The following is a 15752-nucleotide window of genomic DNA, read 5'->3' as shown; positions in this document are numbered from 1 at the left end:
GATGACAGACGCGCACGGCCAGTCTCCACCTCCTGGGATTTTCGCCTCGGGGGAATGAGTACGACGGAGTGTGAAGCCGCTGCAGACATCGACCTCTGCAAGGAGTCGTTAGCGCTCTCCTTCGCCAGCCGAGCAATGTTAAACACCTCGCACCCGGGCGTGAGGGGCTGCGGGCAGTACAGAACCGAGAGAAGTCTCAATATGCTGACTGACTCAGGGAAGGAAAACGCTGGACTCCAACTTGAAGGGAGCGCGATTTTAAAAAGGGGTGAAATGTTCCAGGAAACTTAACGGATGCGCCTCGCCAAAATTTAAGATACATGTTTCGGTCGGGTAGTGAAGCACTTGATCAGAGAGGTAGGTCTCCTTGCGGGGATAAAACGTACAAGAGGCAGGGATTGGAAGCGAAGGCATCTCGGGGTGTCGTGGGGCTGGATAAGGTTTCGCGGACGGGCGAAGCCATGAAAGGATTTGAAAAACCGACATGCTTGGGATCAGGAAATAGACCGTCCAGTATGATCTCCTCTGATTTCAGGAACGAAGAAATTTGTCTAAAATCACTCCGTGCTATTTTCACAGCAGTGTGCTTATGCATTTGTCTGTATGCCGAACACATCCCTTCTTATTTATTCATCCTTAGTGCACATTTGTGGAACACCTGTTTCTTTGTCTCCCCGTGTGTTTCAGTTTCTATTCTGTTTACGTCTGTGAACACGAACATGTCTTGCTTCACTCGACTTCACCTATCACCTTCCAGCTTGTACTCATCTTCCCACCCCCCAATCTTCTGATTCTGGCTTCTTCGCCCTTCCTTTCCAGTCTTGATGAAGGGTCTCGGCCCGAAACGTGGACTGTTTATTCATTTCCATAGGTGCTGTTCAACTTGCAGAGTTCCTCCAACATTTTGTATGTGGAACTCAACATTTCTTGCATCGTTTTGCTATAGAAAAGAACCAGCCTTGAAAAAAACCCATTAGACCAGCGGTCCTGTACCGACATTGTTCATATAATTCCGGCTGCACGTAACATAGATGTGTATATGTGTTTATAAATTGCATTATGACTTCGCACACTCTGGTCTAATTTATACTTTTAGCCCGGTATGGTAAAATTCAAAATCATAACTCCCATTGCCGTGAATTATCGTGCCATACTTTACGTTCACCAAGAATTAAGATATTTGAAAAACATTTTAAAAAACGATAATGTAGTATGATAGGTTCCACAGGAGGGAAGTGAAGATAAAAGTTAATTCTGACTCACACCCGACAGTAACTAGGCTATGAATTTACAGGGCAGGAATAAAATCTGTCCAGGAGTCAGATTTTATTCCATGAACCTTTTATCATTATTTTGAATTGTTTTCTGGAATTGACAGTTATTTTCTGTGAACGTTCGAAATTAACCCCTTTCATTTTGTTTTCTCACTGCGAATGGTTAGAATGTTGAACTTGCAACCACAAGGTGACAAATGGTAGATTCATTCAAGGAAGAACAACTTTGAGAGAGTTTGTTGGGGTTAGAAGAAAAAGGATTAGATGTGTCTCTGTTTTACAAGCCCACTGATAACCCTCCTGAAACTTACCCTTGCGAGCGGAACAAGTGCCACACCTGCCCCTATATCCCCTCCCTCGCTACCGTTCAGGGCCCAAACAGTCCTTCCAAGTCAGGCGACACTTCACCTGTGAGTCTTTTGGGGTCATCTACTGTATCCCGTGCTCCCGATGTGGCCTCCTTTATATAGGTGAGACTCGACGTAGATTGCAAGACCGCTTCGCCAAGCACCTCCGCCAGATAAAGCGGGATCTTCCGGTAGCCGCCCGTTTCAATTCTACTTCCCATTCCCATATGTCAGTCCCTGGCCTCCTCTACTGCCGCGAAGAGGCCACACTCAGGTTGGAGGAGCAACAGCTTATATTCCGTCTGGTTAGCCTCAAACCAGAAGGCATGAACATCGATTTCTCGAACTTCCAGTAATTACCCCCCCCCCTTCACCATTCCCTTTTCCCTCTCTCACCTTACCCGCCCATCATCTCCCTCTGGTGCTCCGCCCCCTTTCCTTTCTTCCATCGTCTTCTACCCTCTCCAATCAGATTCCCCCTTCTCCAGCCCCAGCCCTTTTATCTCTCTTACAAATTAACTTCCTGGCTCTTTACTTCACCCTTCCCCTTCTCCCAGTTTCACCTATCACCTACCATCTAGTACTTCATCCTCCCCTGCCCTCACCTTCTTACTCTGACCTCATCCTTTTTTCTAGTCCCGAAGAAGGGTCTCAGTCCAAAACATTGACCGTTTATTCTTTTCGATCGATGCTGCCTGGCCTGCAAAGTTTCTCCAGCGTTTTGTGTGTATTACTTAATATTTATTTAACATTTTTCAGATGTGGCTGTTAGTGGAAACAGTCACCAGCATTTATCGCCCATGAACTGTGTGATTTGTTGGCTATTTTTATTTATTTAGAGATACGGCTCCATTTAAACCCAACAAAGACAAGTTAACCTACCTGGTACGTTTTTGGACTGTGGGAGGAAACCACAGAACCCAGAGAAAACCCACACATTCCACAGGGAGGATATACAGAGACTCCTTAGTGTATATGCCAGGATTAAACTCCAAACTTCCGATGACCCATCATAGCGTTGCACTAACCACTACACTACCATGTGACCATTTCAGAGAGCATTTAATAATAAATAATAACAATTTAAATTCCACTCTTGTCATTTGAATGCAGGTATCTGGACAGTCAGCACAACCTCTGGACTAGTGATTCGGTAAGTTAACCTGAACACAACCATTATACCCATAAACATTGCTTTGGGTAAAAATTTCTGTGGGTTCCAGCACATGTAGGGGTGAAGGGGAAATGAGAGGGTGGATGAGTTGGCAAAGAGGGTGTTAAAGAAAGAAAATATAGAAATGCACATTAGTATCAGTAAAGCAGAGGTTAAGTGTGTAATCTGGGAAAAAAATCAACCAAATGTGGCAAGAAAGATGGGACAGGGAGGGGAAAGGGAGGCATTTATATCAAATACAAAAGAGTGTTGCAGGTACTAGAGTAGGTAATGGAAACAGAAGAGAGGAAATTGTGTGGACTAGGTCAAGGCCAGGGCACTGTGCATTAAACAAAATATTGAAAATGATAGGGAAACACCAGACAGGAATGTCAGGAAGAGGAGTTAGTAGAACATGTAGTTCTGAGTTGCAGGAAGTATGGGATACAGAGAGAGATGATGAGAATTAAGCGAAGGGAATTGGAGGTGCAGGAATTCACATTAAAGGGGTTGCTGAGCATGGGTGAGAGAGCACAGATCAGGGTACTTTTAGCTTTCTTAAGGGATACAGGTTTTTTTTATAGGATATGTTGGATAAGTGTCATAAGGGGGTGGCTGAGAATGAACCCAAGTGCAAGACACAGACACTGAAGTACTAGGGACAGGACGAGGGTACAGGGTGAGGGCTAGGACATGGACACGAAAACCAGGAACCCGGAACAGGACTGGACAAGAGAGCTAGGAGCCAGGGTTTGGACTCAGAGCCAGAGACTGGAGAAGGACCCAGTACCTGGGTCTTGCCTCTGGCTCGGACCCCAGAACTAGGCAAGGGCATGACTTGGCTGGCAGGCAGGACAAGGCTGGAGTCTTCAGGTTTGAGACTTGAGGCGAGGCTAGAGACCAGAGCCTTGAGGCGAGGCGAGGCTTGGGGTCTTGAACCTCCTCCTGGGCAGGGTGCAGATCTCCACTCGACGGAGGCAAGGGACAGAACCAACCGCAGGGTAATGGCAATCTGGCCTGATTTACCCGACGGAGACAAGGGACAGGAAGGGCTCCAAGACAGGGTGACTTCAGGCAAGGCAAGGCGAGAGTCACCAGCAAGACAAGGCAAGGCTTCCGGCAATGCAAAGCGAGACAAGAACTTCAGACGAGGCGAGAGTTACCGGCAAGACAAGGCAAGGCTTCAGGCAATGCAAAGCTAGACAAGAACTTCAGGCGAGGTGAGAGTTACCGGTAAGACAAGGCAAGGCTTCAGGTGAGGAAACAGAAGGCAGGGGAAGGGATATAAAGAGTAAGGACAAGAACAATCCAGCAGCCACGCCGTCTGTCTGTCTGTATCTTGTTTTACGGCGGTTGGCATCCAGCTTAATGGTGCATTACCGCCACCCTCTGCTCCAGAATGTGCACTAGACATATATTCTAAATCCCTTCACCCAATCACCCGCGCGTGCGCGCTCACGCACACACACACACACACACACACACACACACATTCACCCTCCCATCTTTGACCATCCTAGTACCCTATTCCTGTTTATCCGTCATATCCTATAAAAAAACCCTGTACCCCTTAAAAACACTAAAAATACCCAGACTTGTGCTCTCTCACCCATGCCCAGCAACCCTTCTAATGTGAATTCCTGCACCCTAACTCCCTTTAGTTCTCATCATCTCTCTCTGTATCCCATACTTCCTGCAACACAAAACTACATGTTCTACTGACTCCTCTTCCTGACATTCCTCACACAATCCTGTCTGGTGTTTTCCTATCATTTTTAATGTTTTGTTTAATGCACAATACCCCAGCCTTAACCTAGTCTACACAGTTTCCTCTCTTCTGTTTCCATTACCTACTCTAGTACCTGCAACACTCTTTCGTATTTGATATAAATGCCTCCCTTTCCCCTCCCTGTCCCATCTTTCTTGCCACATTCGGTTGACTTTTTCCCAGATTACACACTTAACCTCTGCTTTACTGATACTAATGTGTATTTCCACATTTTCTTTCTTTAACACCCTCTTTGCCAACTCATCCACCCTCTCATTCCCCTTCACCCCTACATGCGCTGGAACCCGTAGAAATTTTACCTGACCTCCCTGATTTGCAATTCTTGCAACTAACTGAAGGACTTCATAAAGTACATCTTGCTGACTGTTTGTGTGAAAAGACCTTAAACTTGCTAGAACTGAGGATGAATCTGAACATATCAATGCTTTGGCTTGTCTGGCTTTCTGCGCCCATTGCAACGCAACCAACACTGCCAGCATCTCCGCTGTAAACACCCCTAACTTATTAGATGTTCTTCTGCTGATTCCACAGCAGCCATGGTCTGGTCTCTGGAGGTATTTATGCAGCCAGCTCCAATGAGAATCAGCTGCCTTAATTAGTGCTCAACAGGAACAGAAACAGGGTAGACAGGAAAACCTGGAGCAAGGGTCGATGGATTGGACCGTAAACCAGAATGCAGACTTCACGGACCGGACCATGACAATAAGCAGGAATAGTCTACTAGGATGGCCAAAGATGGGAGGATAAAGTATAGGTTAGGGCGTGTGTGTGTGTGTGTGAGAGAGAGAGATTGGGTGAAGGGATTTGGAATGTAAGTCTATCGTACACTCCGGAGCAGAAGGTGGCAGTAATGCACCATTAAGCTGGGTGCCAACTGCTGTAAAACAAGAAGAAGAAGAAGAAGACCATTGCTTTGCAGTAACAACAAATGACCTATACCACTAAACTGGCATGGATAGCAGTCAGTGTTAAACAAAAACAATTTATTCTCTGCCTATTGCATTAATCATGCAAAGGTTTCAATTCATAAATTTCAGAGCTTTGCAGAAATTGAATGAATAGTTTTATGACCAGTTCCTAGAAAGTTAAAGTTAGCTTTCATTTGTCAAAGCTCTAAGCTCTGAAAATCTTACCCAAAACTTACCAACTTCTCTTCTTTTAAAATGCTCCTTTGACCAAGTCTTTGCTCTATATGTGGCTTTTTGTGTATTAATATGTATCAGCCATAAAGGCATATAACACAGAAAGAGACCATCAAGTACACATCTGTACTAATCCCATTTATCAGCCCTTGGTCTATTGCCCTCTATGCTTTGCTAGTTTGGTAGTTCAAGGGCTCATCCAAAATCTGCTTAAATGTTTTGAGGGTATTTGCCCCTACCACCTTCTCTATCCCCACCCTTAATAATTTTGTACACCTTTATTGTGTCCCACTGCAACCTTCTCCATTTGTTGCAAATTAAACTTTTCATCTAAGCAATTTCTTGGTGAATCTCCACTGCACTTTCTTCAGTGCAATGATGCTATGGAATGGTAATTGGTATGGCACATAATATTCCAGCAGTGCCCATGCCAATTTTATAAAGTTGAACCAAGACCTTCCTACTCTGATAATTTCGGACCCTCCTACAAAAAAGGCAAGCAATCCGAGTGGCCTACTTCACCACCCTATCCACCTGTGCTGCCACCTTCAGGGATTTTTGGACTTGCACACCAAGGTCTTTTGTTCCTCAATATTCCCTGGAGCTCTATCATTCAGTCTTTATGCCCTAGCTAGATTCCTACCCCCACTGCCAACCCTGCTATCTCCGTTCCTTATAAAGTGCATCATTCCAATTATCAGGATTAAATTCCATCTGTTACTTTCCCTACCAGGGAACAGCAATTTTCCATGCCATCAGCAGATTTAATAATCACACTGAGTAGTGCACGTCCGGGGTCCCAGCACCTATCCATGTTGTATATCACCAGACACAAGTTTCCATTTCCAACAGCCACCCTCAACCATCAATCTCTATCTCCTATTGACAGGCCCATTTTTGATCCAATTTGCATTGGATCCCATTGGCTCTAATATCTTGAACCAGCTTTCCATGAGGGACCTTGTGAAAGGCCTTACTAAAATTCATGTAAAGCACATTAATCACTCTTCAGCAGCATCAATATACTGCTTCAAAAAACTCAATTGAACTGGTTAGACAGATTTCCTTCTGACAAATCTGGGCTGATGAATTCCTGCTTTTCTAAATGTAGATCAATACTGGCACCTCATCAGTGGCCAGAAATATTTAAAGAAATGTTGTTGAAAGTGATAAACGCCTGCTTGTTTAAGAAACAAGCTTGTATGATGGAATCAGTCAGTAAATTTGAGGATCTCCCAACAACGTAAGTCCATAAGACATAGGAGCTGAATTAGGTAATTTGACCCATCGAGATTGCTCTACCATTCAAGCATGGCTGAACATGACAACATCAAGAGGTTATTTATACCGTATGAAGTACGACTTTAGGAGCTTGATTTAAAACATCACATTTCTGAGCAAAGTGTCAATTATATGTTAATATCAGTATAATCAGAACCAGTTTTATTATCACCGGCATGTGTCGTGAAATTTGTTAACTTAGCAGTAAGCAGTTCAATGCAATACATAATATAGAAGATAATAATAAATAAATAAATAAATTACAAAAATTGTGCAAAAAACAGAAACAGTATATATTTAAAAATTGCGGTAGTATTCAAGGGTTCAATGTCCATTTAGAAATCAGATGGCAGAGGGGAAGAAGCTGTTCCTGAATTGCTGAGTGTGTGCCTTTAGGCTTCTGTACCTCCTATCTGATGGTAACAGTTTGAAAAGGGCATGCCCTGGGTGCTGGTGGTCCTTAATAATGGATGCTGCCTTTCTGAGACACCGTTCCTTGAAGATGTCCTAGGTACTTTGTAGGCTAGTACCCAAGATGAAGCCGACTAGATTTACAACCCCCTGCAGCTTCTTTCGGTCCTGTGCAGTCGACGCTCCCCCCCCATACCAGACAGTGATGCAGTCTGTCAGAATATTCTCCACGGTACATCTATAGAAGTTCTTGAGTTTATTTGTTTACTCACCATCAACTGAGAGCTCACCATCTTCAGTGAAGCAGTAGGGATCTATTAGAGGATGTGATTCAAAGATCATCTCAGCCAACATTGGGTTTTTAGTATGAATACCATTAAATGCATCCTACACCTGGCATTTTCTGTAAACTTAGAAAGGACGATGAATGCAGACACAGATTATCATAGAAAATGAAATCATGGCCTTCCACTGTCGGAAAGAGAATAGCATGCCATAGGAATCACAGGACTAAATGCTGCAATCATTGGAGGGAAGGACTTCATGAGAATCCTCCTTCCAGCACTTTGAGAGCTTCTCTGGAGATGCAATCCAGTTTAGGAGGTATGTAGGACACTCACTTTACTGTGTGAAGAAGAGCAAGGAACAGCATCAATCACTTTATATGACCATCCTTTGCCTCATAAAATGTTGTCAACAGAGAGGGGTATGGATTACGAAGGGACTATCAGGAGCCATTCTCAAGTTTATTTGTTGCCATCCACTGTTCTATGATTACTTGCAAGTTGCAAATCTCACTAATAGATCCATGACAGTCCTAATCTCAGAGATGACTGGACTCATGCAATGCTCTGTTATTGTGATCTTCTTCAATGCAATGCAGACTCCAGACTGAACCAGCACCAGTTATGTTGTTAAGGTTCTCAATGACCCTTTGTTGATGGCCCTAACACTAGATGTGCAGAAACCCAAGTCCTTCACCAACCTGCCCAGCCATGGAACACTAGATACAAGAGGTTCAGAAAATGCTAGAAATCTGTAAAAACACACACAAAATGCTGAAGAAATCAGTGGATCAGGCAGCATCTATGGAGGGAAATGGACAGTCAATGTTTCAAGTCAGGATCCTTCATAAGTCCCACTTCACTACGCTGGATGATATCCGCCAGTTATTTGCCCACTCTCCCAAGCCGTCTAACTCCTAATGCAGACTCCTTGCCTCTACGACACATATTCTTCCTCCTCCTTGTTCCTGTGGTCACAATACGACTGTTCCTTCTGCCAGATTATGTACACTTATCTTTCCCTGTATGTACATGTACATACTCACCCCTTAGATTTACATGGGTATCCATACGCAAAAACACTAAACTCTCTGTAGATACATCCTGTGGCAATGAACATTTAACTGTAAATCTTAGATATATTGGAATTCCCACTGTACTTTCCCACTGTAGGATACCATATGTGGGCAAAGGAATCACACTTTGCATTTTACATTCACCCCAATAGATGCACATTGCTCTAGGTCTATAGCTGATCTAGGAGCCTATATGCATTTGAACCTAGCAATGGTATTGATTTGTTCCGTAACACTTTCATGACCGATACTGTGTTGAAAGCTATTAGTATGAAAATCACAGAATTATCTGAATATTGAGCAGGAGGGGAAATTGGTCTTTACAATCCCTGTCAGGGTATAAGCCAAAATGTCAAACATTAAGCATACAGGAAGCACATAAGTAACATGATCCGTCACACAATAATTGCTTAGCGTGTACGAAATTGAAATTGGGTCGCATTTTACTGACTTGGAAACATTATTTACAGACATGTTTATATCATAATGATTTTAATGACCCAGACACATAATGAGTGCAGACTTCTGCAGTTATGCAGATGGATCTCTTGCTGTTTCAGGAGGATGCTGAGATTGAGCACAGATTGGGTGAGATGCCCTGCCACTACATACTTATTAGCTCTTTGACAACTAATGTCTCTGTTTTAGATTTACCAAGGCTGCTGCAAAGCTGCAAAACAGGACAGACGAGGGTCACAGGCAGACATACTCTGGGGACCCCAAGGATGGTAGGGAAGAAAGGCTCAAGTTTGTGGAACCCACGCATAAAGTACGTACAGAAAACTATACAGCCACCTGCCACCTCTTGCCCCATTTGCGGAGGAATCACATTTCTACCATGGGCTGATCAGAGCACCAATCTGAAGAGGAAGCAAGTCATTTTTGATCTCGAGGACTAACCACGAAGGTGAAGACGTAATTAAAACCCGTTTCCCCTCTGTTTACATCCAGTGATGAAGTAAGGGATGTTAATTCTGCTTCAGTGGACGCTTGAAGCTTCTTCAAGTTATTGGCGCTGCTGCTCATGTCGTTGTTGTTATTGTTCTCCCCGGTTGAACTCCGACCCCGACCGGCGATGTCACGTGACTCCATTTAAATCTCTGTGAAAATGGCGGAGTCGGACGGCATTCGGGATTGTGCGGTCGACAACAAGGACCTCGGCTGCGGCCGTATCGTCAAACGGTTGCGCCTGGATGGCGAAGACGCCGGGGTGGTCGCCAGTGCTGAGGAGACGCCGGAGGAAGGACGGCGGCGGAGAGCGGCCGATGGTGAGCGCCAGGCCGCAGGGTTGGCGCCGGGAGACAATGAGCCCCGGATTGGGGGCCCGGAGAGCGAGACGGCGCCGGCAGTCGGAGGTAGTGCCGTGACGAGAGATGGGAAAGGAAGAGGAGAGGGGAGGCAAGGCGAAGGGGGAGTAGGGAAGGAGGTGGGAAAATAGGGAAGGGGAGGAGTTGGATGAATAGGGTAAACGGATGGAAGGAATTGGGAAATGGAGAGAGTGAGAAGTGAGGTAGAATAGGGGCATGGAGGGAAGGGCAGGTGGAATACGGGAAGATAGGGGAAGGGAGGAGAGGGGAGGTGGAATAGGGGGAGGGAGGGGAAGGGAAGGTAGGGGGAGGGAGGGGAAGGGAAGGTAGGGGGAGGGAGGGGAAGGGAAGGTAGGGGGAGGGAGGGGAAGGGAAGGTAGGGGGAGGGAGGGGAAGGGAAGGTAGGGGGAGGGAGGAGAAGGGAAGGTAGGGGGAGGGAGGGGAAGGGGAGGGAGAGAAAGGGGAGGTAGGGGGAGGGAGGGGAAGGGGAGGTAGGGGGAGGGAGGGGAGGGGAAGGGGAGGGAGGAGAAGGGGAGGGAAAAGGAGGGGAAGGGGAGGGAAAGGGAGGGGAAGGGGAGGGAGGAGAAGGGGAGGGAAAGGGAGGGGGAGGGGAAGGGGAGGGAAGTGGGGGAGGGAGGGGAAGGGAAGGTAGGGGAGGGAGGGGAAGGGAAGGTAGGGGAGGTGGAATGGGGAAGGGAAGGTAGGGGAGGTGGAATAGGGGAAGGGGAGGTAGGGGAGGTGGAGTAGGGGAAGGGAAGGTGGAGGTGGACTGGGGAAGGGAAGGTAGGGGAGGTGGAGTAGGGGAAGGGAGGGGAGGAGAAGTGGAGGAGGGGAAGGGAGGTGGAGTAGGGGAAGGGAGGGGAGGTGGAGTAGGGGAGGGAAGGTGGAATAGAGGAGGGGAGGGGAAGTGGAATAGGGGAAGGGGGAGGTGGAATAAGGGAGGGGAGGTGGAATGGGGGAATTCCCTCCGATGTGTCATAGTGGAAAGGAGTAGAGTAGTGTGGTGGAGAGGAGAGGCAGTATTGGGAAATGAGGGGATGAATGGAAGGTGGAGGAAGGGATGGGTGTGGAATGGATGAGTGGGAATAGGGGAGGGAGCGAATAGGGGAATGTAGGGCATTTTGGGAGGTCAGAAACTAAGGTGTGGGAGATGGTGGCAGTTGGGGAGTGTGTGATGGCTGAGGTAGGGGGATGTGGGGGGAGGGGAATGGTGCAGGTGAGGGTGGAGGGCATGAGTTGCAGGGGAAAGGAGAGGAGGACGAGTTGAGGAAGCATTGGTTAGGAGAGGGGTGGGAAGGGTGGGTGTGTTACGGTATGTAGGAAGAAGTGGAGTGGGAGTGTGGGGTGGAATAAAGTGGGTGAGGGTGATTCCAGTCAGGATCGATAGGTGGGTGGGGTGGTATGGAGGGGTGGAGGTATGTGGCAATTTTAGCTGGAGGGTGGGGCGTGGAGTTTAGTGCGGGTGGGCAGGGTAGTGGTTGGAGGTTGTGTGTCGTGTGTTGGGAAGGTCTGTGGGTGGAGTGGGGAGGTGGGAGGTCAGTAGGTGGTGGGTAAGCCAGGTGTCTGGTGGTTGGGGGGGGCTTTGAAGATCAAGATGTGTGTCTGGGAGTGGTTTTGGGATTGGGTAATTGGTGGTGGGGATATTTGGACTGGCTAAGGATGTGGGGGGGGTATGTGCATATGTACAGAAGAGGTTATATTTTAAAAAGCAACTTGGTCAGTAACTTTAGACGTGTATTTGTGAATTAAAAATTGCTTTCATTAAACTACATCTTGAAATTTGTCCCATCTAGTCAACGAAAGAGTGACATTCATGGCCAACACCAGATCTTTGCATGCAGAGAGATTTCTCAGCAGGTAGAGGGGAAAGGGTGCCAGCTTTAGAGGGAAATGTACTTTTGAATACTTGGATCAAGTTGTATAAAGCACAAGTTGTGTATTTTCAACAGGGCATTTAGCATGTGCTGAAGTGAAATATATTTTCCAAGCTATAGTTGGCAATCTGAGAACTAAAATTAATTAGAAGCCTATTTAGTTTCATTTCACTTTAATTAAGATATAAAAATCTCTGTGAGACTCGGGCTAAGTCTTAGCATACTGAATGCTAAGCCACATGTAGATGTACATTCCATGGTAAGAAGCCCAAGTGTGGATAGTACTGGCAGAATTCTAGTTAACATCTATCCTTAGTCCACAGCATTGAAAAGCAACTTGTCTGCTCAGTTTTGGCACTTAGCAGAATAGATTCCGCAATTCCTGCATTACAGAAATGACTACATTGTAGAAAGAATTGCTGGAGAAAATCTTTGTAGAATAAATGCAAGTCCTCATCTTTTGTATAACTTGGGTAAATAGCAGAATTTTTTAAAATATTTTGAATACTGAAACAGAATTTCCTGTCAAAGTATGAACTATTTTTTCTCTCCTTTCATTTTCATTCAATGTGAAAAAGACAAATCATGTAAATAATAAAAAATAAATAATACTGAAAACTTCAATTGTAGAGTCCTTGAAAGTGAGCCAGTAGGTTGTGGAATCAGTTCAATGTCATGGTGAGTGAATTATCCGTGCCAGTTCGGGAGCCTAATGGTTGAAAGGAAAATGGTGCTGTGGGGCCTAAGGCTCCTGTACCTCCTACCTGAAGGTAGTGACAAGAAGAGAGCCTGTCCTGTTGTTAGTCCTGAAACATCAACTCTTTATACCTTCCCTTAGATGCTGCTTGGCCTGTTGAGTTCCTGCAGCATTTTGTGTGTATATTTCCTGTCAGTTGTGATTATAAATGAGAGGCAACCAATCTAGGTTTGACATCTTGGTTTCTCTAGCAGCACTGAGAACTCATTGCTGTAGTGCCAATGTTCTTGGCTGCCAGGGAAATCAATGAAGCATTTCCTTCACTGGGATTTAATGGGTGGTGCTTGGCCATGTGTGATCCTGTGGGAATTCCTATTAGTGGTAGAGTCAGTAGGAATTGGCTGAATGGTTCCAACCGGAGTCCTCATTTTTTAAAATTAGAGAGAAATTCTTGATACACTCTAGTTCAAAGTACATTTATTATCAAAGTATGTATACCATATATAACCTTGAGATTCATCTTACAGGCAACCACAAAACAAAGGAACACAATAGAATTCACCAAAAACCCCACACCACAAAGTCAAACACCCAGTGTGCGAAAAAAAGAATAATTAAAAAAGAGTAAATGATACGAAGAACATGAACTGCAGTGTCGCTGAAAATGAGTCCACAGACACAGAGCCAGTTCAGTACTCAGGGGAGTAAAGCCCCATGGAGTAGTGAGCTGAACACTGGTTCATCCTTTACCCTTGACCTTGCTGCCTTAATCTTTTTGATCTGGCTCAGCACTTAAATCAGCTAAACATCAGTTCATTTTTCACTCTCATGCGCCCGACTCCACTACATCAATCCGGCCCGAAGTTTCAATCTGGCCCCACTTTCAAGTCGGCTGCAGCAATGGCCCTGTGGCCTTAGCTGCATCCTTGAGAGTCTAGTTCACCAAATCCTTCAGAGGACTGCAAAAATGCCAAGTCGTACAGGCAGTTCAAAAGCACACCCCCTAAAGGGAAATTACAGGCTGCGGATTACAGAGATGATCGTAGTCCAGAAGAAGTATATTTACTGGACTTGTTAGTAGTTTTGTTAGCTGCCCACAGTGTCACCCTGTCTCACCAGCACCATCTTGGGTATCCTGAGACATGAGTTGAAGATTTAATCTCTTGCCATTGAGTGGCTGCTGAGAAGTGATGATAGACTTCTCTCATTATTTGTTACCACCCAGAGAATTGTTTTGTAATAGTTATGTTTTCAAATTTCAGATGGCTTATCTGTGGGACATGCAGTTAATGCTGCTCCTGAGGAAATCATTCCAAATGGGATTCGTTCTTGGGAAAGTGACGAAGACGACAAAACATCTCACGCTAGCTCAAGTGATTGGACCCCTCATGCTCGGATAGGTACAGGTTAATATGTAATTAGATTATTATTTTTACTTGTTGATGTTCAATGTTTTATGATTTGTTTCATAGAAAAATATACTGCTTGTAATCTTGCTATTTTGATTTCCTGTACACCTTATAATCTTGTAAATTTGTTTATATATCTTAAAACTGCATTGTTCATTTTCTTTGTAATTGAACACATAAGATTTTCCTCCATAACATAACGTGCAGTCCTTTGAAAAACAGAAACCTCATTTATTCTGTGAAGCTATCAGAATGGTTGGTTCCCCTTTAGTCAAAGCCTTGCAACTTGGAAAAGATCCACTTTCACATGCTTTGCCTTCTGTCTAATAACCAGTTTTTCATCCTGATAAGTATGTTTCTCCCAACTCCTTGTACTGTGGTACTACTTGTCTACCTCTTCATTGTTAGTTTCTTCCTTTGTAAAATCACTGATTTCCTCCTGAGACTGATTTCATAATCCTTATTTGCCATGTTCACCCCTAAGTGTTAATGGTTGGGGGGTGTGAGCTATTTAACAGTAAGAGTCTTAGATAAATCTTAACATATTTGTAAGTTTATATTTCTAAAAAGAGTCAAGGGATAATTATTAAATGGGATATCTGTTGTGAACTGATTGGAAAGCACTCGTTGCATTCGGGAACTTTACCTTGCAACTTATCCTCTTATATATTTTCATCCAGGTCCATATAGTTTTGTCCAGCAACATCTTATGCTGGGTACAGACCCACGGACCATCTTGAAAGATCTATTACGAGGGAGCAGTCCACCACCAGATCTGGATGACATGACACTCTGGCAGATTGTTCTCAACATTTTGTCAGAGCCGCCGAAGAGGAAGAAGCGTAAAGATATTAACACCTTGGAGGACGTGGTGAGAATCTTGAAAGACAGCAAGAAAATCATGGTCCTCACTGGAGCTGGGGTATGTGTTAAAGAATAGCATTCAATAATCCTATTAAAATTGTAAACATTTATAAGCAATGACTGTAAAAATCAAATTTTCCTTTAGTTAATCAGATTGGATTTGTTTTATTTTTGTGAGTTACAAAATTTTTTTTTATTCAGCCAGTTCTTTTATTTGCCATTCTATTAGTATTGATGACTGGGAAGGATCTGATAGTTTCAGCGTTATTCTGGATTTTGCATTGGAATTTAACCCAAATTATGAGTGTATGAGTTCCCCAAGTCTCAATGTGAAATCAGTGTAGGAGTCTGAACTCAATTTCCGATGGTTTAGCACTACACTGTAATTAGAGGCGTTTCTGAAATAGACAAAGCAACTGATGTCATCGTTTTCCTAAAAAGGAACTGAAGCAAATTGCTTCAGTTACTGCAGTGAATTTTGCTTCATAATTCACCCATTAAGTGATAGAAGCAACAAGAAACACACAAAAGCTCAACCTACTGAAGTTAAGGATGCTGTTACAAGCACATAGCAACATATTTATCTTCTTGCTAGCCTTGCATTTTTTGCACTGTATGTAGATTGTGGGACTTAGCCACATCTTTAATGCCACTACTGCATGGCAGTTCAGTTAAGATGCCATCTCCTTGTCTACTTTGATAATCAGAAACTTGGCTTGGGTGATTTAATTAGAGTTCCATGTTTCTTTCATAAAATCTTAACTTAAAAGTTGATGTGAATACAGTACATAGAAGTCCAATGAGAGAGTGTGTATTAAGGAATGAGACAGGGCAGGTGACAGGG

General features: G+C 44.5%; 1 protein-coding gene across 4 annotated transcripts in view; it reads left to right on the top strand.

The window, feature by feature from the left end:
• The first annotated feature begins 65 nt into the window (after positions 1-65).
• sirt1 (sirtuin 1) overlaps positions 66-15752 on the top strand; it is a 46328-nt gene continuing 30641 nt past the window's right edge. The window contains exons 1-5 of one of the 4 annotated variants that reach the window (XM_072239170.1): positions 66-357; positions 2735-2774; positions 9406-10112; positions 13898-14041; positions 14725-14966. In XM_072239170.1, coding sequence (XP_072095271.1) covers positions 9866-10112; positions 13898-14041; positions 14725-14966 — 633 coding nt within the window. In that variant the 5' untranslated portion in view covers positions 66-357; positions 2735-2774; positions 9406-9865. The remainder of the gene's footprint in view (positions 358-2734; positions 2775-9405; positions 10113-13897; positions 14042-14724; positions 14967-15752) is intronic. The other 3 variants (XM_072239173.1, XM_072239174.1, XM_072239172.1) reach the window with 3 other exon arrangements.

Source organism: Mobula birostris, chromosome 21 (assembly GCF_030028105.1).
Source record: "Mobula birostris isolate sMobBir1 chromosome 21, sMobBir1.hap1, whole genome shotgun sequence".
In the NCBI taxonomy this organism is placed as follows: Eukaryota; Metazoa; Chordata; class Chondrichthyes; order Myliobatiformes; family Myliobatidae; genus Mobula; species Mobula birostris.
Note: the sequence above shows the minus strand (reverse complement) of the source record. Positions and strands in the feature narration are given on the sequence as shown.